General features: G+C 34.3%; 1 protein-coding gene across 2 annotated transcripts in view; it reads left to right on the forward strand.

The window, feature by feature from the left end:
* The window catches only part of LOC138707954 (sodium/potassium-transporting ATPase subunit beta-2-like), a 60,626-nt gene that overhangs the window by 22,057 nt on the left and 10,571 nt on the right, over positions 1–27,998 (forward strand). The window contains exons 4-7 of one of the 2 annotated variants that reach the window (XM_069838028.1): positions 3,582–3,763; positions 7,754–7,864; positions 11,376–11,544; positions 20,268–21,338. In XM_069838028.1, coding sequence (XP_069694129.1) covers positions 3,582–3,763; positions 7,754–7,864; positions 11,376–11,544; positions 20,268–20,371 — 566 coding nt within the window. In that variant the 3' untranslated portion in view covers positions 20,372–21,338. Of the gene's footprint in view, positions 1–3,581; positions 3,764–7,753; positions 7,865–11,375; positions 11,545–20,267; positions 21,339–27,998 lie in introns of those variants that run through there. The other variant, XM_069838027.1, reaches the window with a different exon arrangement.

The following is a 27,998-nucleotide window of genomic DNA, read 5'->3' on the forward strand; positions in this document are numbered from 1 at the left end:
GAAAAATGTGTACTGGATATGCTAACAGCCATAAGAAAAAGGAAATAAGTGATAAACTCATAAAATGCATTAGAATTTGTTTTCGTTAACAACTCCCAACCCATTCCTGGGGGAACGCTTAGCAGAAAGTGAAATCATAGTATATCTTAAAAACCTTACGTGAAACGAAGAAAAGAGATGCATTTTCGGATTCAGCGCACACCAAACTATAAGGGACACATTGTTTTAAATCGGAGCAAAATTCCTGTTGTTCAGTGATTCGTAGGAACTATAAAAACTGAAAAAGTGTATGTACAGCTGTCAAAAGAAAAAGTGGCCGCTCTCCTGAAATAAAGTTCCCTTTGGGTATCTTCGCTACAATTCGGAGACAGGCGATGTTACATGTTGTTGGACCACGTTGCCTGATATCTACAGTTATAATTGAAGTATTCTGTGTGTTATTCGATAGTGTAATAGTAGCGTTCAGGCCTCTTATTCATGTGGTCCTGCGTTCGACTACAACCTCGTGCTTTTTATGTTTTTTTTTTTTTTTGTTCTGTTTTTGAGAGAGACAAACTATACATAATGGCTCCTTTCTCTTTAACGATTATTTTAGTAATTAACATCAGGTTCATTAATATATTATGCCATGACTTTATCATTATGATATTGTGGCTGCAAATGGAAAGAAAAAAGATTTTATTCTCAATAAAATAACTTTCGTGGCATAAACAAAACAAATTTACTGGCGTCGGCCTTAAAACATTCAAACAATTAAGCGTTGAAAAAACAAAACAAAAAACCACAATTCAATATTTAGTCTATCTTCCTCTTATCTCGATCATCTTGCAGTCGAGTGAGCATGGAATTGACTAGTCTTTGCAAATAGCGACTGTTCTTAGACACGATATTCCAGGAATTCTGAGCATACATACATAAGTGTTCTGTCCATGGCTGGTCTTTCATTGCAAACCCAGCAATCTACAATCTTTCCAATTTTCTGCCTTCCTCTTAGTCTCCGCATATGATCCACATATCCTAATATCGTCTATTATTCTTTTTAACCAGAGACCCACCCAATTCCTTTTTCTCTTTCTAATCAGTTTCAGCATCATTCTTTCTTCACTCACTTTTTCAAACACAATTTTATTTCTTATTCTGTCTGTCCACTTCACACGCACCGTTCTTCTCCACATCCACATTTCAAATGCTTCAATTCATTTCTGTTCATTTCGTCGTAATGTCCATGTTCCTTCCCCATACAATGCCACACTCCACACAACGCACTTCACTAGTCTCTTCCTTAGTTCTTTTTCCAGAGGTCCGCAGACGATCCTTCTTATTCTATTAAAAGCTTCCTTTGTTCATGTTTGCAGTTTTTCTTGGGCAGGATAGGCCTAAATGTGGTAACATCCTGTTGCTTTTCACATACCACTATCTCTTTTGCATCTTATTACATTCCAGAGGGGCCAAGCGTGGAGATGAGGAGAGTGGATTTGACTAATTGGGCCCTCCGGACTTCACCGAAAGTCACGGCAAGGGTTAAATATTAATTCTATCAGGATGTTTGACCCGATCAGAGACCGGGAAATCTCAATTAGCCTTTGCCCCCCGCATCCTGGACTAGCTTCTATGAATCATCAGAAAATCTTAGAGTGTGATTGGGCCAATTTTTCCGAAAATGTGTCCACACTTTTGCCCTCGTAGCTCAGCAGATGAACGTCGGAATTTAGATGTCAACGTCTCAGGTTCAATTCCTCGTTACTCCTTTTCATTTTATTGTGGTTCAAGATAGTATAATGTAATAATACAAAAAGAAAAACTAATACCAGTATTATGCAACTGGATTTTTCCAAACCTAATATTAAATTTATGTTATTTATATCGCTAAAGAACGATTACAATACAAATAACTTGAATATTATTTATACAGTGTCACTAAAGAACGATAACAGAATATTAATGATAAATATCGGTTTGTATAATTAATATAAGATATTATATAATACGTATTTAATTACCGTAATGTGGGGTGACTTTGAACTCTGAGGTGACTTTGAACAGTAATTTAGCTCCTTTCAAAATTAAATGCTGTAGCCAATTGCGAAAAAACTGTTCAAGTTGTCAATAAATTAGTTCAGTTTTTTCGCAATAGGGTACAGCATTTAATTTAGAAGGGTTGCTAAATTACTGTTCAAAGTCACCTCGGCGTTCAAAGTCACTCCGCTTTACGGTATCTAAATAAAATAACCTATTTTACAAAGAAAGATGGTTATTTGTGTTATAATAATTACTTAAATAAAATACAGATTATTTATATTTCGAAAGAACAATAACAATATAAAAAACTTGAATATTCTTTTATAATGCTAATGAAGGAAAACAGAATATAAATGATAACTTGAATATTATTTATATCGCTAAAGAACGATAACAATATAAAAAACGTGAATATTATTCATATCGGAATTTCACAGATTTATTACAGATGTATTTAAGAAATTGTAAAGGAATAGTAATTAGTAACAGTGTCCTATTTATTCTTCTTGGAGCCAAATTTGTAACTTTTAAAAGTGTGGTTACTATGTTGAAGTGTATGTGTTTCAACGGATGCTTGATTTGTTATGTATTTGATTCAGTTATGGGATGCTTGATGTCGTCTCAATGTCGTAATTATAGTTTGATTGTGTTTGTGTGACTATTGTGTATTAATTTATGATGTATGGTACGGAAAGCTGCATATTTGTGTTATAGAAGTGTTACGTATGTGTGTTGTTAATGTTTTTGTATGTTTCAAATTGATAACTGATATTTGTTTTGCAATCGCAATGCCTAATTTACGGATTGTTTATGTTTTGTTTACATCGCATAAGCTAATTTAATTTTCTTTTCCATTTCTCTTTATGCTTATGTTTTTTGTGTATAAAACTATAGCCCTAACATACATATGTAAAATAGGGCTAACCCCCATTGGAGATACAATAATAATTATTATTATTCATATCGTTATAAAACGATAACAGAATACAAATGATGACTTGAATTTTATGCATATCTCTAAAGAACGATAACAAAATATAAATAACGTGATATCCATAAAGAGCAATGACTGGATATAAATGATAATTTGAATATCATTTACATCGCTAAAGAACGATTAAAAAATAAAATGAAAACTTGAAGAAGGCCCGAACTGACAACCTTTGAATCATTAAACAAGCACTCTACCGCTGGTCTACGAGGCGCAGATATGGAACACTTTCATAGTTCCGGAATTGCTTGTATAAGCACATGCATCGTGTAACATCTCCATGAACCGAAGTGGACTTTGAAAATATTCGCTGTTCACGAGTGCAGCCACTTTTTTTTTTGACAACTGTACATAGTCACTACAAATTTCCGGCTTTCTCTAATACCATCATTTCCTGTTACACTGTTATCAAATGAAATAAAGAGATGTTAAATGTTATATATATCTGAGGAAATATTTTGCTGTGTAGCCAGAATGCTTATTTTTAATTAAAAGATTCCAATGTGGTCAACTACTGGGTCTTGGTCAACTACTGGTGAATTCACCCCTAATGGTAATTTCCAATTCACAGTTTATATGAAGTCCAGCACTGAAGTAGAAGAAGGAAACTACATGGAATGTAACTACACCAGTCCTGCCCCTCCTGAGGGCAAAGTGTGCAGTGTGGACATTGATAGCTGGGATCCCTGTACTTCAGGAAATAATTTTAATTATGATAAGGGCACTCCATGTGTTTTCATCAAACTCAACAAAGTTGGTATTAATTTAATTTCTGTCTGAGTTTCCCTCTTTTAGTTCTTAATCTATATCAACAATGCTAATAATAATAATAATGACGATATTAATATTTTCATTACTAGTCCAAAGTAAGGTGTATGTGCTTATGACATTGCCAAAACCTTAAAAATGAAGCTTTAAGAATGAAATTAGAAATTAATTGGTGGACAGAAATAATACAAATATAAATGAAAATAACATTTATATTCCTACAACTGCTTACGTTGAATAAATTGTCTTTCGAAACTGCAGAGATTAAGGCAAGACAATATTCCATTGTTCAAAATTCTTAAATGGGCCTGAGATATATGTAGTACGGATAGGCCCACTTAATTTAATGTTATATTCCAGTGTAGGAGCATCATGTCTCCCTGTGATCTCATTATTGTGCTCAGATTATGAGCAACTAGTCTGACTATAGGCCTATTTCATATCAGGGATATACTGGGTGTTCAGTTCAAAATGTGTCTTGGCTCGCTGTATGCCGTCATGTGGCTAGCTGATGAGCCTAGAGAATTCAATCTTCCTACACTTCCGCAGCTCAGGTGTATAATCTAAGAGGCAGAGAAGTTGGCTAGCAAGTACGGCGTTCATTCTGAAGAGTACGTGCCGATACGTACGGTAACACCGGTAGTGGCAGTAATGTGAACTGTTTGGAAATACGTACTGTCGGGATATGGGGAGAGGGTTAAGACGATTACTTACGTATTTGTTGACATTAACTTCGACGGTCAACATGGACACGGAGCATTTGATTTGTGTTGTGGAATGTTACCGTACGCAACCGATGATAACAAATACCCTGCGTACGACTTGCCGGCGCAAAACACAGTTCGAAAGAGGTTATGGTAGCACACAGTCCGTACAGACCGCCATCTGTTGCTACGACGTTCAAGTTATACCGTACACGTTCTCAAGTTCAGATTGAAGAACGCCTTAAATAATAGGCAACTTCTCTAACATGTAAGCTGAAACTCGCTTCAAATCGGTGACCCAACAACAGTGACGTCATGACACACTTTGAAATGAACACCCAGTATCAGGAGTTAAGTATCACCTCGAAAGAAATATAAAATTAAGGAAAACATTATTTTGATTGGACATTCTTTTCTCCTAGCCGTGTCAGAATATTTTTGACTTAAGATGAACAATATTGCTATATTCTTGTTTCCAGTCCCTGTAAATAATTTCTTCACAATTCCTAATAGATGCATATATAGGGTGATTCACGAGGAAAGGTAAAAAATTTGGGATGTGAATTCTGAAGTCATTCTGAATCAAAAAGTTCATATGAATATAGGTCCGTTTTCGAACGGTTACGGAGATATGGCTCTTTGATTTCACAAAAACTTCTGAGATTCCATTATACTAATTTGCATTGAGAGACAGATAACGGAAAAATTTAAAGTTTATATTCACGTATGGATGCATACCTAATATTCTAGATGTCGGGGTCGAAGTTTTCGCACGTTTTGAAATGCACCTCCTTCTCCTTCAATGCACTGTTGCACTCGGGCGTGAATCACTTGGGAGAGTTGCACGTTTTTCTTTATGCCGCATCCAAAATACGGTCAATTAGGGTCTCTCTCGTTTCCCTTTTCCTTTGCTATACCAAGGCTTTCATCCAACCTCGTCATAGACAGTAAAATCGATATGGTACCCTTCTGTTTGGAAAGCATTGTTCATATTCAGCAACAGCACGCAAGGTACTTCCATTGCACAAACCATAAACATACACAATATCGGCGTATTCTGTAGTCGAAAATTTATAACGCATCTTGAAAAACACAACTTAACACTTCCGATAACTGTACCTGTATAACTAGTGCATTGTAGGTAGCTGACTGAATTGCTGTGAACTGATAACCACCCAGTTTGTTTCTCATATCTACACCGCTCACAATGCAGGTTCCAATGTTACGTCATTCATTGCGACCTTGACCTTGTCTCACGTCAGCAGCATATGGTAACATCTGATTCACATTGGGGCGAGACGTTTTACCAAAGAAATGCATCTAGCTCCACCATCGTTCGAAAATGGACCTATGTTCATATGAACTTTTTCACTCAAAATGGCCTAAGATATCATATCATAAATTTTTTACCTTCCCTCGTGAATCACCCTATATAGCTATTATGACGTTCTTGAATAAATCTCATACATATTTCATAATCATAACCATTTTTGCTTCATGTTTTATAGCTATTTTTTTTTAATTAATGTATCTTTTGGTAGTGTTACTATTTCTTTGTAGATCTTAACTTTCAGTTTTATTAATTTATTAATTATATATTAAAATTGTATAGTATACTACTTTGTCAGGCAACCTTTGTTTAGGGGAAGTATGTTAAAATTAAATTCATATTAGAAATCTTGTTTTGTGTGTGTGTCGTGCGTGTGCGTGAGTGCATTGGAAAAAGTAGGAAATGAGAATTTCAGACAGAAAATAAATATTCAGAATTCCTTGCTAGACTGCTAGACTTTTTAAAATACGGAGAGAGTGGTATGGGTGTGAGCAAAAAAAATGTGAGCAACGATTACCAAGCAAGATTTTAGAATGTATTCCAGCTGGTAGAAGGAAAAGAGCCCGACCTAGAGTACATGAAAGAATTGGAAGGAAGTATAAGAGTGGAGCGGGAACATTGGAGCAATAAATTTTATTTTTGGACACAGGAAGATGAGTATATACAGAGTGTGTCACGAAGTTTGTGCAATACTCTAGGATGTGATTTCTGGCATCACTGTGATGAAAAAGAGTTCATATAAACATATGTCACATTTTTAAAATTGAGTGAGTTACGCCTTCCTGAATGTTAAACATAAATGTAGATATTATGAAGGTTTAAGTATTTAAATTATTTACAACAATAGTACTGGGTGTATCATAAATTCATTAAAGAACATTCACATTATTACTCAAATGAGAAATCTGTATTAAAGCCGGTTTTCAAAGACCCCAGCTTCTGCAGTAATACTCGTAGCTGCCTGAGTGTGAACTGTGCGTGCTACATTCCCTAACTTCCGTTGTTTGGATGCTAGATAGATATGTTGTACCAGTGTTGAGTTATCTCTAACCATGACCCTGATGTCACGAGATTTTTTGTCGCTGCTATCAGCTGTACTGTAACACATACAGCTCCAGATTTTCAGAGAGAGAAAGTTCACAAGAATGCATGTTATGGAAGAAAGAAACGTGATTTTATCCGAAACTATTAAAAATCGGACACATGTATATAGGAACTTTTTTTCATCAGAATGATGTCGGAAATCACATCCTAGAATATTGCACAATCTTCGTGAAACACCCTGTATATTGTGTATCTAACATAAACTGGTATTGTCGACCTGGTTGGCAAGTTGGTATAGTGCTGGCCTCCTATGCCCAAGGTTGCGGGTTCGATCCCGGGCCAGGTCGATGGCATTTAAATGTGCGTAAATGCGACAGGCTCATGTCAGTAGATTTACTGGCATGTAAAAGAACTCCTGCGGGACAAAATTCCGGCACATCCGGCGACGCTGATATAACCTCTGCAGTTGCGAGCGTCGTTAAATAAAACATAACATTTAAACTGGTATTTATTATTATTATTATTATTATTATTATTATTATTATTATTATTATTATTATTATTATTATTATTATTATTATTTAGCTAAGTTGTTTCATTGTGGTTGCATTTTACAGTTCCAGTTATTCACAGAATTAGGCTTGCCAGGTCTCCCATATTTTACTCACATTTTCGCCAGTCTCCTATTTCACGTATTTGATAATATTTTCTCCCGTAATTAATTAATTAAAATGTTAAATATGAAAAGTGCTATGATGCTATGGAAGTTATTCTCATTACAGTATTCTAGCTGTGAAGTGATGTATGAATACCATTGAATGTAAATAAATACAATACAAAGGTAGTACTAGAAATTGCGATAATATACTCCTGAAACTTTCTGATGTCTCTTCGCAGATATATGACTGGGAGCCAGTGTTCTACAATGACACAAACAGTCTGCCTAAGTCGATGCCGTTAGAACTAAAGAAACATATTCATGAAATAAATATCATTAATGAAAGTCAGGTTTGTACCTCCTCTCAAAATATGTGTACCGATATTGGTAATCATTGACCTGTGTGTGAATGACTCTTAGACTTGTGTGTTCAATTTCAGGACTCTGTAGTCATTGAAGCAACCATTATTTGCTTACAGTTTATTATAATCTGATTTAATATGTAATATTTAAAGAAAATAGCTACAGAGTTTACAATCTCGATTGCCTCACTGTATACTAGTCATTTCACAGAACATAGTGCCATATCAGAATCAATGTGAATTATAAAAGTAGGGACTGTTCTTTAAACTTATGATTAAAATATAAGTAGTATTAAGAGTACAATAATTAAATGCTATTTTAATGTTTAATCTCATCTTAAATTAAAACGGATGTTCGTAATGATGTGTAGCTGTTCATAGACAAGCTTTGCATCATTTCAATAAATTGTTGAACACTAGACCCAGTAGCCTACGACTTAGCCTATTCAGTGGTGTTATGGCAGAAGGTGATATGTACAATTTTGGCAGGAATATTTTATTGTCTAGCTATGTTGCAAATGTAGTTTTTAAATTTATGGCAAAATATGGTATGTCTACTCCCATTAGTAGCTAATATTAATATTAATTTAAAAAGTACCAGTATTCCTTCTAATGTATCTGTGATTTTTTCTGAAAGAGTAGACTTTAAAACTGCTCTCCTGTAAAATAAGGAAAATATAGGTATATCAGCTTATGCTGTAACACCATAGAATTAAAAACTAACTCGTGGAGAACAATAGTAAGGCGATTCATGAGAAATTATCCTTGCAATTCTGTTCCAGGTAAGGAAACTGTTCGTGAACTTGTTAAAGAGCTATGTCAAACAGGATCTCTTAAACACGTAAAACCTGTTACCAGGCGCAGAGTTCTTATGGAAGAAAAATTAGTTGAAATAGGTGGAAGATGGAACATACGGTACTCCAAAATATGTATCAACTTGCTCATGAAACAGGCGTTTCAAAATCATCAGCAAGAATTGTCATTAAACTGCTTAAATTAAACCCTTACCGTAAAGTGGGGTGACTTTGAACGCTGAGGTGACTTTGAACAGTAATGTAGCGCCTTTCTAAATTAAATGCTGTACCCAATTGCGAAAAAACTGTTTAAGTTGTCAATAAATTAGTTCAGTTTTTTCGCAATTGGGTACAGCATTTAATTTAGAAAGGCGCTAAATTACTGTTCAAAGTCACCTCGGCGTTCAAAGTCACCCCACTTTACAGTATCTATAAAATTATATTGTTTCACGAATTGTTATTGAGTGATCACACGATTAGAGTCATATTTTAAAATTGGAATCTGGAGAGTGGATCCTGAATTAAGCATATTTTCAGATGAAGCATTATTCGAATTATATGGGCACCATAGACAGAATAGAACGATTTTCTGGGAGGGGGCAACAATATGGCAATAAAATAAGCTAATTCGTAGATAGTTACGGTATATATTATCATGAGCATATAAATGCGCCCAAAAGCATAAAAAAGACAAATGCATACCTTTTTTTTTTTTACGGAAGTGGGACTCAAAAGTTTGCACCACAGCCAGATGCTTATTGTGCTTATCACTCCTGTTCTGTGAGTCCTAGGTCCAAAGCCGAAAGTTACCCAGTAATTCCGCTTCAATTAGTTGAATGAAAATCTCGAAAAAATCCCCAATCACGTAATTTGTCCCAATGGAGATTGAATCTGGACCCACTCGTTTTACAGTCAAACATGCTAACCATTACTCCACAGCAGTATACAATACGTACACAATGTATTGACAAGATCTGAAGAACCTTGGGTGAACTACAGAACTGTGTCCGCTTTGCCATTTACCACTTGTATGGTCACTAGTTGTAGGTTGAATACTATTGCAGCTGCATCAACACTTACGCTATTATCCGTAGTTTTATCAAGTTCTTCACTATTATGTATATTAATAATTTTGTTTCTACTTTGTTCTATACTTTTAAGAAAAGGAAAATTTATCTTGCGAACTCACTGTCACCTGATGCGAACTGAATGAACTCTCTCTATAAAATGTTTCAGGCTTGTCCCAGTTCTTTCATATCCATATTATAAAAATAAAAGTCACATAAAGAATGCCTATAGGCAATACTTAGAAACATAATTTTTACCTAAACGTTGTTTGCATATTAATTTGCGGTATTATGCTTCCTACATAACTAATGCTAGAGAGAGACAGTAATCTATATCACTCTGACTTGGGGGTGCATTGCTTACCTAAGCCTCCCCTGTATCTTCGTCTATGATGGGCAAGTCATACCACAAAACAACTGGTACCAGAGCACAGAAAATCACCAGCTTGTGCATGAAGTTCTATTGCATGATGAAAAAGTCTGTTGTGTGGTGTGGTTTGAATACACACGGAACAATAAGGCCAATTTTTTTATGAAAAAGATTCTGCTACTGCACAAACTCCTTACGAATCACTACATCTTATTGCAGAGATTTTTTAGGACAGAGTTACCAGCACTGTATTGTGGCCCCCTTGTATAGCTCCGGTTTCACTCTAAGTAAATTTTATTTTTGGGCAAACTTAAAAGATACGCTGGTAGTTTATAAGAACCATTCTCACACAATAGAGGAACTAAAAGAAAACATCACTCGAGAAATTGCTTAAATCGCACCTGAGGAACTAATGCATATGTCGAAAATGTGTAGGTAGCTGGAGAGACAAAATATTCAACAATTCTTGTATCACAGATTAATACTCATTACAATCAGCATTATATATCAATTCATGGTTTCAGTGAAAATAGTTATATTGCGCGCTATTATTAGCAGTGACATTGACTCCCTTTTTCTGTCTGCAACATAGGTTACCACTAGCACGAAATGGAGTTTGATGGCCCGAAATACTGCTGACTGCTCTGTAGTAGCAGCCTATAGATGATGGTAGTGATTAACACTATCATCATGAGGAAGAGGAACTCCAATATTAACAATACTGTCATCATTCTTACGACTTATGCGATAATTAATGCTTAACCAAATTAATGGTGCAATACACCATATCATTCCGTAAGAATATTTTTACATTGATTAAAAAAGTCTCTGTTTTACATAAAAGCACATAAATTTCATATATTCCACTTCAAACACCAGACTTTGTGCTGAACTTTGAGAGATTTTAAATAAAATTTCCGTCTGTATTGCAGTCAGTGGATACAGTGTAGGTATGCTGTTTACGTTGAACTTTCACAAACACTGTAACAATATTCACAAAATAATTTAATGATATTGTGTTTGCCCTCTATTGCTAACCTTTCATTTTCATTTCCATCATTCCTGCTGGCTAGAATAATTAATTTTACTTGTAAATGTTATGAAAAAATTTACTCGTGGTATATCAGTGTTACTAAATTAAAATTTGAAAGTAATACATTTAGAATGAAAGTCACATTATCGGAACCTAAAAATCTAACCTTAAAGGGAATATATTTACATCAATAATTGTTCAAAACTAATTAAAACAATGTTCTAATATTTTTCAGTTGAACACTGTGTGGCTGACATGTGGAGGGTTGAAACCATATGACAGAGAGAACATTGGACCTGTTGAATACATACCAAGAACAGGTTTTCCAGGATATTTTTATCCATACACCAACAAGAAAGGCTACCTCTCTCCACTTGTCGCTCTTCACTTCATTGAACCTAAACGTAAGTTTTTTTTTTATCTTAAAGTCTTTTCATAGGTTCTATTGGGAAATTTAAAAACTCAGTTTGTTGCATATTAATGTAAGAAACGTTAATACCAAAATTAATTTATATTAAAACATTAACATAAAATTTCACTCAGGAATGGCAAATAAGTACTATATCAGATCATCTATTCAATAGCTTTCCCTGAAATATTTGGTTTCCTTTTTATTTTTCTTCTACAGAAATTTGTCACAATATATTATCAGGTCGTAAGTGTTTATTTTCTCTCTCTTAATCATGAGAATTGATTTCATGTATACAGAGTTAATAGAAGGATCACTCTGCTACATCAAGGTTTTCTTACCAATTATTATTATTATCAATCTTTTAATCAATTAGAACATTGTATAAATCCAGAGTAAAATTACTTATGGATGAAAAAGCTATTAGTACAAATATTGAACAGAATGGGTTGAGTTCAAACAAATAATATAAAAAGCTGCATCAGAAGTTTTAGGGAAGAGAAAACCACGAAGAAAGAAACAAGGACTCTATGTCTGGAATGAAGAATTAGATAATATTATAAAGAAGAAAAAAGATTTATATTTAAAATGGCTAGCATCTAAAACACAGGAAGCACTAGAAGCTTATAAGACCTGCAGTAAAGAAACAAGAAAAATGGTCAGGGAGGCTCATAAATCTAGCTGGGATAAATATATTGCAAATATAGAAAACGATATACATGCAAGACAGACAATGGAAACACCTGAATAGAATAATGAAACACCTGAACGGAGATGAAAAAGATGTTGCAAACTTACAGCTGTTAGACTCTGACGAATGGCTTTTATACTGTAAAAAACTATGGACCAAAGATAATTATAAACTAGGGCCAGAAATATGGGATAACACATTAATCACAGAAGTAGATAACCTGGAATTACACGAACTCGAACAGGCTCTAGATAATTCTAAAAATAGGAAAGCTCACGGTCACAATATATTATCAGGTCGTGTTTATTTTCTCTCTCTTAATCATGAGAATCGATTTAATGTATACAGAGTTAATAGAAGGATCACTCTGCTACATCAAGGTTTTCTTACCAATTATTATTATTATCAATCTTTTAATCAATTAGAACATTGTATAAATCCAGAGTAAAATTACTTATGGATGAAAAAGCTATTAATACAAATATTGAACAGAATGGGTTGAGTTCAAACAAATAATATAAAAAGCTGCATCAGAAGTTTTAGGGAAGAGAAAACCACGAAGAAAGAAAAAAGGACTCTATGTCTGGAATGAAGAATTAGATAATATTATAAAGAAGAAAAAAGATTTATATTTAAAATGGCTAGCATCTAAAACACAGGAAGCACTAGAAGCTTATAAGACCTGCAATAAAGAAACAAGAAAAATGGTCAGGGAGGCTCATAAATCTAGCTGGGATAAATATATTGCAAATATAGAAAACGATATACATGCAAGACAGACAATGGAAACACCTGAATAGAATAATGAAACACCTGAACAGAGATGAAAAAGATGTTGCAAACTTACAGCTGTTAGACTCTGACGAATGGCTTTTATACTGTAAAAAACTATGGACCAAAGATAATTATAAACTAGAGCCAGAAATATGGGATAACACATTAATCACAGAAGTAGATAACCTGGAATTACACGAACTCGAACAGGCTCTAGATAATTCTAAAAATAGGAGAGCTCACGGTCACAATATATTATCAGGTCGTGTTTATTTTCTCTCTCTTAATCATGAGAATCGATTTAATGTATACAGAGTTAATAGAAGGATCACTCTGCTACATCAAGGTTTTCTTACCAATTATTATTATTATCAATCTTTTAATGAATTAGAACATTGTATTAATCCAGAGTAAAATTACTTATGGATGAAAAAGCTATTAGTACAAATATTGAACAGAATGGGTTGAGTTCAAACAAATAATATAAAAAGCTGCATCAGAAGTTTTAGGGAAGAGAAAACCACGAAGAAAGAAACAAGGACTCTATGTCTGGAATGAAGAATTAGATAATATTATAAAGAAGAAAAAAGATTTATATTTAAAATGGCTAGCATCTAAAACACAGGAAGCACTAGAAGCTTATAAGACCTGCAGTAAAGAAACAAGAAAAATGGTCAGGGAGGCTCATAAATCTAGCTGGGATAAATATATTGCAAATATAGAAAACGATATACATGCAAGACAGACAATGGAAACACCTGAATAGAATAATGAAACACCTGAACAGAGATGAAAAAGATGTTGCAAACTTACAGCTGTTAGACTCTGACGAATGGCTTTTATACTGTAAAAAACTATGGACCAAAGATAATTATAAACTAGGGCCAGAAATATGGGATAACACATTAATCACAGAAGTAGATAACCTGGAATTACACGAACTCGAACAGGCTCTAGATAATTCTAAAAATAGGAGAGCTCACAGTCACAATATATTATCAGGTCGTGTTTATTTTCTCTCTCTTAATCATGAGAATCGATTTAATGTATACAGAGTTAATAGAAGGATCACTCTGCTACATCAAGGTTTTCTTACCAATTATTATTATTATCAATCTTTTAATCAATTAGAACATTGTATTAATCCAGAGTAAAATTACTTATGGATGAAAAAGCTATTAATACAAATATTGAACAGAATGGGTTGAGTTCAAACAAATAATATAAAAAGCTGCATCAGAAGTTTTAGGGAAGAGAAAACCACGAAGAAAGAAACAAGGACTCTATGTCTGGAATGAAGAATTAGATAATATTATAAAGAAGAAAAAAGATTTATATTTAAAATGGCTAGCATCTAAAACACAGGAAGCACTAGAAGCTTATAAGACCTGCAGTAAAGAAACAAGAAAAATGGTCAGGGAGGCTCATAAATCTAGCTGGGATAAATATATTGCAAATATAGAAAACGATATACATGCAAGACAGACAATGGAAACACCTGAATAGAATAATGAAACACCTGAACAGAGATGAAAAAGATGTTGCAAACTTACAGCTGTTAGACTCTGACGAATGGCTTTTATACTGTAAAAAACTATGGACCAAAGATAATTATAAACTAGGGCCAGAAATATGGGATAACACATTAATCACAGAAGTAGATAACCTGGAATTACACGAACTCGAACAGGCTCTAGATAATTCTAAAAATAGGAAAGCTCACGGTCCAGATAATATAGATACAGAGCTATTAAAATATTTACCACAAGAAATGAAAGGTAGACTATTAGATATTTTAAATCAATGTTGGATACAAAAGAAGATTCCTAAAGAATAGAAAGATTCATTAATAATACCAATTTAAAAAAAAAGGCGATAAATTAAAATGAAAATTATAGAGGCATTAGCCTAATAAACACTGCATATTAAATATACACCAGAATCTTAAATAAGAGACTATGTAATATTGTAGAAACAAAATTCTTTTGGAAGAATAATCAGGGTTCCGAAAAGGGAGATCCTGTACTGATAATATATTCACTTTAAAATTACTTACAGAAAACATAAGAGAATTTAATTGTCCAACTTATATAATAATTGTAGACTTCAGTAAAGCATTTGATAGACTCGATAGAGATCAATTATGAGAGAGGAATACCGGTTCATCTCATCAAAACATTTAAAGTGATATATAAAAACACAAATATATACATAAAACAAAGAAATGGAGATCTAAAGGAAACAAATATTAATATGGGAGCCAGACAAGGGTCGTTGTATTTTACCCGCTCTATTTAACCTATATTTGGACAATGCAATCCGACAGTGGAAACAGCAGCTAAGTACTTTACATATATCAAACAACTACGATACAAACAACTTTATAATAACACTCTTATATGCGGATGATCAGGTCATAATATCGGATAATGTAGATACAATGCAGAGAGCTTTGTTTGAACTCCACAAAATAATACACAATTATAATTTTGACATCTCCATAAGTAAAAGTAAGGCGTTGGCATTTCACGGACTCCAACCTATAAGATGCAAATTTGTACAAAATAATATGCCAATAGAACAAGTAAATAAATTTAAGTTCCTTGGTTGCTCACTATCATACATTAAGGAAGTAGGTAGAGAAAATAAAATTGAACATTTTTCAAGAATGCGTGGTACAATTAAGAGGACACTGAGGAACAAAGTCAGAAAAGACACAATGATAAAGTTCTATAAAACTATGGCAATCCCAGGAGTGCTATATGGCAGTGAGACATGGACAATATCATCTAGAGATAAAATTAGATTACAGGCAACAGAGATGTGGTTTCTGAGGTCAGTAACAAGAAGAGACAGATTTAGAAATGAAAATATAAGAAACCAATTACAAATTTATAATATAAATGAACAGATAGTAAATTATAGACAAAAATGTCTGGAACACGTAGACAGAATGGGCAAAGATAGATATCCTAAGCAAATTATGCATTACATAGGCTACCTAAAGGGAGAAGTATCGGTAGACCTAAGAAAAGATGGATCAATCAATGAGTGCAACTAATTTGGAGCCGCAACAAGCCTTAAAAGGCTTAAAGCTTGGATAAGAAGGAGAAGACGAAGAAGAAGAAGACTTTTAAGTTAATGTGTATTAGATGATAATAATTTATTAGTGATATTCAGATATAGATACATTGTTGTTGTTGTTAAGTCAACTGTCCGAAAACAGTCTGAACCTCACAAGTGATACCAAGAAGGCATCACTTATGAGGCAACTAGGCCAGGAGAGAATGGGATAGGGTGGCCAGTTCCTTTCGCCACCATTGCATACAGCGCCAACTAGCCACATATTATACTAGTCAGAGTTCAGATGTATACAAACAATTTGTTCTTCTTCTGACACATATTGTCAAGTGAGATGTACTGTTTGACAACAGTGTGCTGCATTTTAATACATTTTTTCCGATTATCTTGATTTGATAACTGATTCTTAACAGTTTTTTTTGTTGAATTCGAAACTGACCTGCAAATAGCCCCATCATATCAGAATTTTTCACAAATCACAAAAAAAAAAGAACAAAAAAACAAAATATCTAAAAATAATATTTTTACTGGCATATATATCTCGTTCATGTTAAATACGTGTAAATCAGAGTTTGTGACAAAATTAGAACTATTAACTGAGTAAAAAAAGCTAGTAAAATAATATTTACACTCATGTAACCTTACCTTGATCACATGTGCATCTCACTCCACTTGAAGTTTCCGTTTTCTTGACTTCTTGGAAGGCATTTCTGAAGAATTGTCGCTCTTTAGCATCGAGCAGTAAACAGCCATCATACTCTCACTCCACTTTCCTTCGTAGATCTAGTTTCCATATCTTTGATGTTCTGATGAAACCTTTCACCATGTTCCTTACTAAAAGCGCCTAAGTTCTCGGGAAAATAATTGAGGTGCGAATGTAGAAAATGAACAATAACACTCATATTACAGCCCAAGCTTCTGAAGTTATCCAACATACTTTCAACCATTTCTTTGCAATTGGGGTCTCTATAGTTGCCTAAGAAATTATTTACAACCATTTTGAAGATATCTCAATCATTCTTTTCTGAATCACACATAACAGCGTCAAAATAATTGTCTAACATTAATTTACATATCTGCGGCTACAAAATTTCCAGATTAGACTTTATCATAACTGAGTGAGGGAAATTTATCACACAGGTATTTAAAACACGGTCTATTTTTGTCCAAAGCTCTCACGAACTGCTTCATAAGACCTAATTTAATATGTAAGGGTGGGAACAAAACTTTGGTGGAGTCAAGTAATGGCTCCAGAATAATATTCTTCATTCCCGGTGTAAATGTGTGTCTTCTAGGCCATTCTTTCTTCTCCTAATGTGAAGTCCTTTCTCTACTAATCCATTCACACAAAAAATAGGGCTATTTTTTAAAACCACTTTTTGACTTAGTAACAAACCAGTAACTTTAAAATCACAGCAAACAGACCACATATGATTTTCATATTCCACTTTCTGCAGTACCACCTTTAAATTGTCATATGATTCAAACACAGGCCAGGCATGTGACAGTGGTGAGAACATGAAATATTTAATTCCGATCCACATTAATCTAACAACGTAGAGAGAAATTGCTTTAAAATTGCATCAAAAAAAGGGCTGTCAAGAAAATAATTAAAAATGTTAATTTTTGTACGAACAAACTTTAAAAATACACAAAGATTCAGAAAAATCCAAACTATAAATATGCAAAGTTTCCTAATTGTGCAATAGTTTCTGACAAAAGTGCACCTGAAGTAGGTAACATTAACATGATGGGGATAGGGTCTACAATCCCTACTAAAAATATTACAATTAAGTAAAATCAGTTATACTAAATAACTCACTGTAAAATATTTGTATGATTACAATTCATACTCAAAAGAAATATTATTACATTTAATGTTATATCTAGAAAACAATAGGGAACATTTGATTAATTGACATTATTTGCATATAAACATATTTAAAAAATAATAACTTAATAACTATTAGTTCGATTCAATTAAAATTTGGTAGTATTATTACTGTTAATGCTATTAACTGACAGTAAAAATTTTAAGTAAATCTATCAAGAAATGTGGAAGTTTGAGTATTCAGTCCCCTTATCTCTTAATTAAAATAAAATTGCGAATTGTGGAATATTCTGATGTGATGGGCAAAACTAAGTACATTTTCATAATAAGCACACAAAAGTCGATAAGAAAAGCTATATAGTTTCAATTCATAGAAAATCATGCTGCACTTTGTTATAGATGTACACTTAATGGCAAAAAGAATGGGCCGACTCTTGATCGATAGAAATGCTAAGTTCTATCGTGCGGTTCACTCATGTAAACGTAAGCCACTACAAGGCATTGCTGTGGTGTCTCTTCATTGAAAGTCGTCCATCTATAATGTAGTAAACCTTACGAGCATTGTGTAGCCCAGTGGTAAGAAGTCTGACATCCATGCCAGAGCTTGTGAGTTTGCCTCCTGGTACGGTAAAATTATTATTTTTCTTTATTTTAACTTTTACTTAATCTATAAGTTTAAATGTGAAATGACATTTGTTAACAAACTTCGTTATGCCTGCCTTGTAAAAATATTATTGCCCATCACCAGTGGGCTATTAATAGGTGACACCTGGCCTGTATAAACAAAAATACTTGTTTCACATCCTAAAAAACCGGACGCATATCAAACACAAATAAATAATTAAATAAACAAAAACAAACAATTTTTTTAATATATTAACAAAACAAGGCTTGTGGTGGGGACTAGTATCTCGTCCACAAACCACCTGCGTCAACAACTGCCCTCATTCTGCGTGGCATGGAGTCCACAAGATTATGGAACAGGTCTAAATTCTTGGCCATCTTCTCCCACGCATCTAGAACTCTGTCCCACAATTCCTCAGGTGTCCGAACGGGTGGGTGTTCTGCCCAATTAGAGCGTAGGATCCTTTTGACTGCAGCCCACAAATTTTGAGTTGGATTCATATCTGGTGAATTTGGAGGCCAGTTGACTGGGTCAACATCACGCCTCCTCGTAAACCATCTTTGAATCTGGTTGGCGGTGTGTATCGGATGATTATCCTGCTGGAAGAAAAGTGTTCCTTCTGGATATCGTTTTCGGATGGAAGGGATCATTACATTTGCCAAAATGTGTTTGTAGACTTCTGCCGTAAACCACCTGTGGATGCGTTCCAGAAGTCCTGCCCCATCATATGACATCCACCCCCAACACGCGACCCTCACGTAACCCGACTTGTTAATAATTCGCCTCTCGAAGCGTTCATCATATCAGTGGCCATTCATACAATAAACTATGGCAGTACTATCGTTGCTATTGGAGACAATTACCTTGTCGGAGAAAATGACATTTCTCCAATCGAAGTCCTGTCGGAGACTAGCATATGCAGGATGCTACTGGAAACAATTACCAGGTCGGAGAAAATGACATTTCTCCAATCAAAGTCCTGTCGGAGAGTAGCATATGAAGAATAACCTATGCGAACCAGTGCAATGGGTTATTTTTTCTGTGCCATCTTCAAGCATAATGACGAGACAGAACGTTGTATTAACAGATAACAGTATTGCTTGAAAGAGAGAGGGATGTTTATTATTGATTAGAGTTTGGGCATATTCTAAGAGATATTGCCACATAATTATAGCTTTGCGAGACACATATGAGGCAAATTTGTAATAAAAAAAAAGAAGAGTGGGGGTGATTCGAACCTTAAGCTACTACTACCAACGTGTTCAATAGACCAATGCCGTAACAACTTACGCTACTGTGACTGTTAATGTCGGTTCAGCATAATACGTGGTTTTCCTGTTCATATTCGCTCCGGTTGATTTTGTATTTATCAATTTTGTTATTATTTCACTCTTCAAGGGCCCTGATGTATGTAGAATCAACCCGCCATTCGATTTTATTATATATTTTAGACTCTTAAACAAAATACAGCAAATTTAAATGGTTTACTTATGTCTTAACTGGTGAACTATGGCCTTGACGAGACGAGCATGCGCAATGTTATGTCTCTGGAACTTTGAAATTGTCGGCCGGCCCATTCTTTTTGCCGCTAAGTGTACATATCAACCAGAACCTCTATCGGAAGACACATTGATAGTAATAAATTCCTTTAAATCATAAAAATGTATTTAAAATGTGAGATACATATTAATAATTTTTTAATTCTTATTTTTTTAGGTTATGTTGTTATCAACATCGAATGCAAGGCTTGGGCTCAAAATATTGTTCACGAAAAACATGATCAGATTGGTTCACTTATATTTCAGATACAGGTAGACTGATATTGAGAAATTGTCTCACTACTAATATTAACATGTGCTTTAAGCTCTTCGTCAAGTTATATGAGTTTTACAAAAAGATTAAATGTTTATCTTCCCAATTTAATGCGATGTGTGTAATATTAATAAGAATTCTTGAGGTTATCAGTATCCATCTAGTCATAGAATTCTTTCTAGTCAAAGAAAGAATTTTTTTAATACTGCTGTGATTTAGAATAGGCTACAATACCAGTATATTGGTCACCAAAGAATTACAGTATGTTATTATCATATTTATGCTTATGGCAGATTGTACCTTGAGGCATTGCTTGAAATTATAACTTTCGTGAGACCAGACAGTTTATAACATTAAAGATTGACAGGGTACAGCTCTACCCCAAATTGAAAATTACATTAAACATATTTCTCGAATAATGGTGTTCTTGCATTCATGTTCTCACTTTACGCGTAATATATTTCAACAAAGAAAACAATCTATTAAGAAACATAGAATGTTTATTCCAAATAAAAAATATTACAATCCATTATATTGCAATTTGCAACAACTCTTTTGAGACTGATTCTGCCTCCCATAGACAACATAGATGAACACTAACAATTGCTGTTACAGATGTAATCCCCACATCCTGGGCACATTCTTCTACTTTCAATACATCTTTTCGAGGGCAAATATGGCATCTACAAATCTTTTATTTTCTAAGATATTTTTAACATATTTACTTTTACTTTCTGTTCACATTGACTTACAACATTGTTGTGATATTGCCTATATTTTAAATGTCATTTTAGACTACTTTCCCAATTCAACCAAAACAAATCTCCGTGGCTTTCTTGTGAGTTAGAGCAGCGTTTCTCAAACTTTTTGAAGTGGGGACCACTTTTTTAAGTCACAACAGTTCCGCGGACCACTTCACTCTTGTTCACTTCGAAAGCAAATTTATCATTTTTGTAGCATATTTTAATACCAGTATACCGGTACTTGTATTTTAAAACAATTAATTAACATTAATTAAATTAAATTAATTTTATATTAATATTAACTAATTAAGCTAATGTTAATAGAAGAAAATTCATTTTTGTTTCTTTAATAACTCACGGCTATTAGAGTTTGGATAATCTTTAACTTATTAACTAAAAATAAATCAATTTCGGTACTCACATTAATGAGGTGGATGAGCCTACTGATTCTTGGAGAGTTGTTCTATATTTGGACGTATGCTGGTAAGCTTAAGTGGGAGATTGTCACATACATCGAGTAGATTTCGGTAACCTACTTTGTTTTTATTAGAGTTAGTGATGAAAACCCTTTCTCACACAGATACGTAGAAGCAAACCGAATTATAATCTCTAAAGCACCATTGTACAGTCCACTATATTCTGTTTTCCCTTGTGATGAGGTCTAGAAATTAACCATACCTTCCACTTGGAATTTCATTTTAAGTCCGGTCTCATTCGAGAGTTCAATTAACTGTTCTCTTTCACTCAAAGAAAGTTCGTTAGTTTCAATATCGCAATGAAAGTGATCATGAACTCATGAAAATTCGTCATATTTGCTTGGAAAATAAGTTTCAAATTGTGACCTCAGAGTTGTATGGCAAGAAACGCCACGTTCATAGTGCTTTAAATCCCTCTTTTGTTGCTGAGAATAGAGTGGGAAGTGGGTAGACGGGTAGGATAAGAAATTTCATAAAATATTAGAACTAGGATAAAAAGTGAAAGGCAATTGCCATGTGTCATTTCCAAACTCTGAGATTTTCACCTATAGAGTGATACACAATTTGTTTGAATTTTTTTTCCTTCTGCCTTTTTTGAAGGACCACAGGGGCAGACCTCGAGGACCACAGGTGGTCCGCGGATCTTAGTTTGAGAAACGCTGAGTTACAGTGATCAATGCCATTTAGCAAAAAAGTGTTGATGGCTGCTGGATGACATTCCTGGTAACATAACTGTAACTAGAAAACAGAACAATTAGCGTTGAATACTGTTGCTGTCCAACATTGCTCTGTTACAAACACATCTATCAATGTAGGTTGGAGGGTTGATCAGAATTTGTTGTGACACAAATTATAACTCTGGTAGTTAAAGACTGTGGGGTAATTTTACACAGGAAGACCGTTTTAAAAACTTTAAAAGAAATTTCATAATTTGAATTTGCATTTTAAAATGTCATCTAATAAGACAGACTATGCCTAACACAAATAAATACGAACTCTTCTGTCAAGTTTCGTTTCACATTTTCCTTTACAAAATTAAGATGTACTTAAAGTACCAGTACGTAAAAATTTAGCCCAGTTTGGCCTCACAAAGTTTAATTGTCATCATTATTAGTATTATTTTCATCCAGTTAGTACTGGTATGTTCACTATTGGAGCAAATATTGGAATTCAATTCCAGTTTTATGCAATTATAATTTTCTTGCTCCTTCTAACCTCCAAAATAATGGAGAATGGGTACTGGTACAAAGAAAGTTATGCAGGAATATATATGGAATAATTCTGACTCTCTATGTGATTTCACAACAACTTTCATTATAAATATAATACAATGTAAATCAATTACCTTGATTGATGGTTCACTGATAGCTTATGGGATGCAGAATTGTAGCACATTGTATACTGGTACCAAACATCAGTACAGTAGGTATACACAAGGTTTAAAAATATTTGAGTTTTGTTCTGTCAACGTGCTTTCATATATCAGGTCAGATCTACTGCAATTCAAAATGTGAATAACTTTGCTTCTTTCGGAAATATATTGAGATTCCACCCAGCTTTCCGTCAGTTTGTTTGCCAGAGATTTTGTTCTGGTGTAGTAAGATAGAAGACTTATGTTTAAATTTGCATCCATTTGTCCCAAAAGTAAACTTCTACCGGTACATACTCCAAAGTTGTTCTGTTCCTATGATTTTTAAGTCTCTCTTTTCTTTTTCGTGTTAACAGTGTAGCTACGCCATTACATTTTGAATCTTGCATACACTACTTTTAAAACTTGAATATTGGATCATTTCATATCAAATCAACAAGGCGCTCAACACGACTGACTCAGATTTCTTTCAAATTTTGAGGGTTTGTTTTACCTGCCGTGCTAACTAAAACTGCCGAGTTTCATATGTCCTGTGCTTTTCGTTTTCTGTCAGTGGCGTTTCAAACATGAAGAAAAATCATATTTTTGTAAGCACGCTGCTTCAATTAAAATTATATATCTCAACAACATCTCCAGATAAATTTACAAAAATTGGGTGATACATTCTTAATATCTGATAGTTTTTATTGTTTATATTGTTTTCTGCATGTATTCAATTACACTAAAAAACATGGTGAAATAATTTTCATATATTCATATTTAAAAATGCTGGATTTCTATTTTAATGAAAAAAATATATAGTACGCCTCAATTAATGATATAATGAACTGATAAGTTTCAACTTGGAATCATCATAGGTTACAAAGATAAAAATTATTATGTCACTGCAAGTGTAAACTAACCGTATAAGTCGCGATAATTATGTCCCACACATTCGTTGTATTTAATTATATTTGATCATATTCTTGAATATCGCTATGTAATTTAACATGGAGTACATAATTCGAATTTTTTTAATTATTACCTCAAATAAATTATTGTCACATGGATTTAGTTAAACCTGAAGTTCTGTAAGAAATGCTTACCATTCATTGCTGAGATGAAATAGCCTGATCATCTTTCCAGATAGGATGCTGCATTGTTTCAGCTGCATTTTAAAACTGCTTAGCAAGTATAATACCCATCCTAAACAGCAGGACTGTATGAAACTTGTGTTCCAGGCACTGTGGTGGATTTTGCAAATCAAAGAGCAAGCATTTTTTCCTCTTCAGTATAGCCTTTTTCAGTCACATAAACGCTATTAATGTTTGGGAAATGATCCCTTGTCCAGTCGTACAATTCCCTAGGTGTAGTTATTTGTTTATCGGATGGTCTCTGCAAACTAGCACAAGCCGAAAACCTTATAAGTGTCCCACCTACAATGTCACATGCTCTTTTGCCATGTGATATGCAATTCTGTTGGAAATCCAAAATCTTCTTCATGTAATGTGAGGTTCAGGAAATTTTTTTTCTATTTTTATACTGAGCAGAGAATCCATCAGAGAAATACATAATTTTTGTGGTGAATTACAGATGTTTGTTTTAATGACTCCATTAGATATTTTTGAAACAGATGTACAGCTGTAGTGTCATGTTTCGGGCAGTGTGAAATTATTACCAGATTTTTAATAGAGACTGTATCGGATGACGATTCGTTATAATATATTACGAAAGTATGAATGGTTGTCTGCACATTAGTCCTGTGATATGACTGAATTTCATCTTGGATTACGAAATAATAGTTTTCAGCGAAGTCGCATAACACAACAAGCAGGCATGGTTGTATAAATGATTTCATATCACGTAGAAACTTACTTTGTTCAGATGATATAAATGAGTGAATCAGTAAATCACCAAGTTTCTCCAAGAGACAGTCGAAAAATTTGTCTGTGGGTTTCATTATAGTGTCAAGCGTTGATCGGTCAGTTGTCATCCACTGCTTGCAGGTCACTGATTCACTGAAGTTTTATTCGAAACATTTCTCTAAACCCTCTCTTATTTTGAATGGTTCAGGACATCCTGTACATTTCCTGAACAAGCAAATTATATGAGGAGGATTGCACACCATAGTAGCCAAGAAATGTTAAGTTGGAAGGTAGAAAGAAGAATTTTCTTGAAATCCACATAGATCTGAAACTTCAATAAATTGCTTTCGGCATAAGTTTTACATTCTGATGAGGACACAAACACAGACATTATAGTCCCACTAACTCCAGCTAGAATACAATTTCTTGGTCAGGGTTAGAATTTTTAAACACTGCATATAATTAATTTCTGCCCGTGTGATTTACTCCCTGATTCTTTAATCACAACAAATATTTCTTACCAGGCATCATTCTGCTTATCTCGTCAGAACAACAGAATTCTTTAACTTTACCGGCAACAGCCGCGAGCAAGGGTTTTCCAGGTTTTGGATCTGGTGAATACAAAATTCCCTTTCCCATTGCCAGGAATTTGGCTTTCCGAATTATGTATTCGAAAGCAGAAGGAAACTATTTTTTATATTATTTACGCTCCAGCTTTTAGGTAGTAGTGTTAAAATGGTGATTTTCTCACTTTTACCCGAATTTTGAAAATTTTCCTGCAACTGAGACAAAATTTCAAAATCAGAAAGGTCCTGGTTCCTTGGCATCTTTATATCGAAGACTTTGTCTTTTACAATATTTTCAAATTTCTGTCTCTTATATTTCTCTTGTTGTAGCCTTTCTTGTTTAATAAGGAACACACCTTGGTCAAAAAGACTTGTATTTAATGACTTACATTTGCTGTAGAGTTGACGTATTCTTCATTACTAGAGTCATTCTGAGGATTCTGCGTAATAGCATCATATTATATTTTTATTTCTTTGCGACACTTAGGGCACACCTTTTGTTCCTGTTTTAAACCAGGGAATACATTAAGCATCCACGATATAACGTTTCTTAAATTTTTCCTCTAATTACAATGCCCTGATTTCTCGAAGGGATTGCAGCAAACATAGACCTATAACTTAAAACGCGACTCCATTACATCGCACAAACTACCACATACTACGAAAACTAACGACACTGCACTTGAAACAGATTGCACGTTTTGTATAAATTGACGACTGTATAAACTGTCACTCATGATGGCCTGACAGATCGATGACGCAGCTTATCAGACAAGTATGAACTCGTGCCCATGCAGTGTTGGTGTAAGACCGGTTTAAGTGCTACATACCAATACATTGATATATTTTTTTACTGATATTTCTGAAACGGTTCCAAAATGAAACTTACACCAAGGGGAGAATACTCTTACCTCTATAACATACATTTTTCGCGAAATAATTTATGTCCCGCATTTATAGATATTCAATGTTAAAATGTGTTTCACGTGACTATTCAATAAAGAATTCATTACTTTGATGCAAACCTATTTTTATTGAAACGTATGATCCCTTAGCTTTAAAATAAGCCCAAGAGTAAGATTCTACCTCAATTAGAAGAGAAGTTATGAATTATTTTTTTTGACATAGTATGCGACATTTCTACATTTTTTCTCGTATTGACAGAATTGCTGTATGGATATCGTGCATTATTGAGGGCTAAAATTTTATATAATTACTTAACTTAAGGTTCTTTACCATCCCACCAAATTTAATGAAAATCTGAGGTGGTCGGGTTGAAAAGCTCACTTTTTTGTGTTGATTTGACATGGAATGCCCCTATACGTAATTGATTAACTAACGGACTTACACGTGTTAATTATGTATGTCTGTGCGGCTTACAGCTGTTTCGGTGCTTCATCACACGATCCTCAGAGCCTACTAGATCTTGGCGTCATCTCGAACTTCTCTGCCTGTTATGTGAGTGCGTTTGATTGTTGAAAAGTATTGGAAAGTCGAGTCAAATAGTGTGTGTGTACTGAAATTGATCTGTGTGTTGAGAACTTGATCGGGGTGTGTTTTAGTGTGTTTGCATATTTCGTATTGTTCTAGTGTGTTGAGTTTTTGGTTCTTGGGTTGCATGAGTAGGATTTCCATGTCCGCATTTAATGTTATTGTATGTATGGTTAGCATTGGTTATGTGATCGGCGTATGTAGTTGTATTGTGTCCTCTGATTATTGCTTTAGTAACAGGCAGACAGGCAGATCATTCCAAACACGCTACAAAGAACACATTAAAGCAATAACCAGAGGACACAATACATCTACATACAGTACGCCGATCACATAACCAATGCTAACCGTTCATACAATAGTCGACCTAGTTGGCAAGTTGGTATAGCGCTGGCCTTCTATGCCCAAGGTTGCGGGTTCGATCTCGGGCCAGGTCGATGGCATTTAAGTGTGCTTAAATGCGACAGGCTCATGTCAGTAGATTTACTGGCATGTAAAAGAACTCCTGCGGGACAAAATTCCGGCACATCCGGCGACGCTGATATAACCTCTGCAGTTGCGAGCGTCGTTAAATAAAACATAACATTACATACAATAACATAAATGCGGACATGGAAATCCTACACATACAACCCAAGAACCAAAAACTCAACACACTAGAACAATACGAAATATACAAACACACTAAAACACGCCCTGATCAAATTCTCAACACACAGATCAATTTCAGTACACACACACTATTTGACTCGACTTTTCAACACTTTTCATCAATCAAACGCACCCACATAACAGGCAGAGAAGTTCGAGATGACGCCGAGATCTAGTAGGTTCTGAGGATGGTGGGATGAAGCACCGAAACAGCTGTAAGCCACACAGACATACATAATTAACACAAGTAAGTCCGCTAGTTAATTACGTACGCCATTACATTGTACTCATAGTTAAAAGTAGAACTTTGCCTTGACTCTTCCATTTCAGGAAGCTCGTAGGTAATGTAACTGTGTAGTCTGATTCTAGGAAATGGAAATAATATTATCTTGTCGCAAATTTGAAAGAAAATGTGATATAAATTGTAACAACTGTTCCTAGAGATATGAAAGAAGTTTAATTAAATAAACATGAAAATGTTTTGAAATTCTGTTT

This window comes from Periplaneta americana, chromosome 10 (assembly GCF_040183065.1).
Source record: "Periplaneta americana isolate PAMFEO1 chromosome 10, P.americana_PAMFEO1_priV1, whole genome shotgun sequence".
Lineage (NCBI taxonomy): Eukaryota > Metazoa > Arthropoda > Insecta > Blattodea > Blattidae > Periplaneta > Periplaneta americana.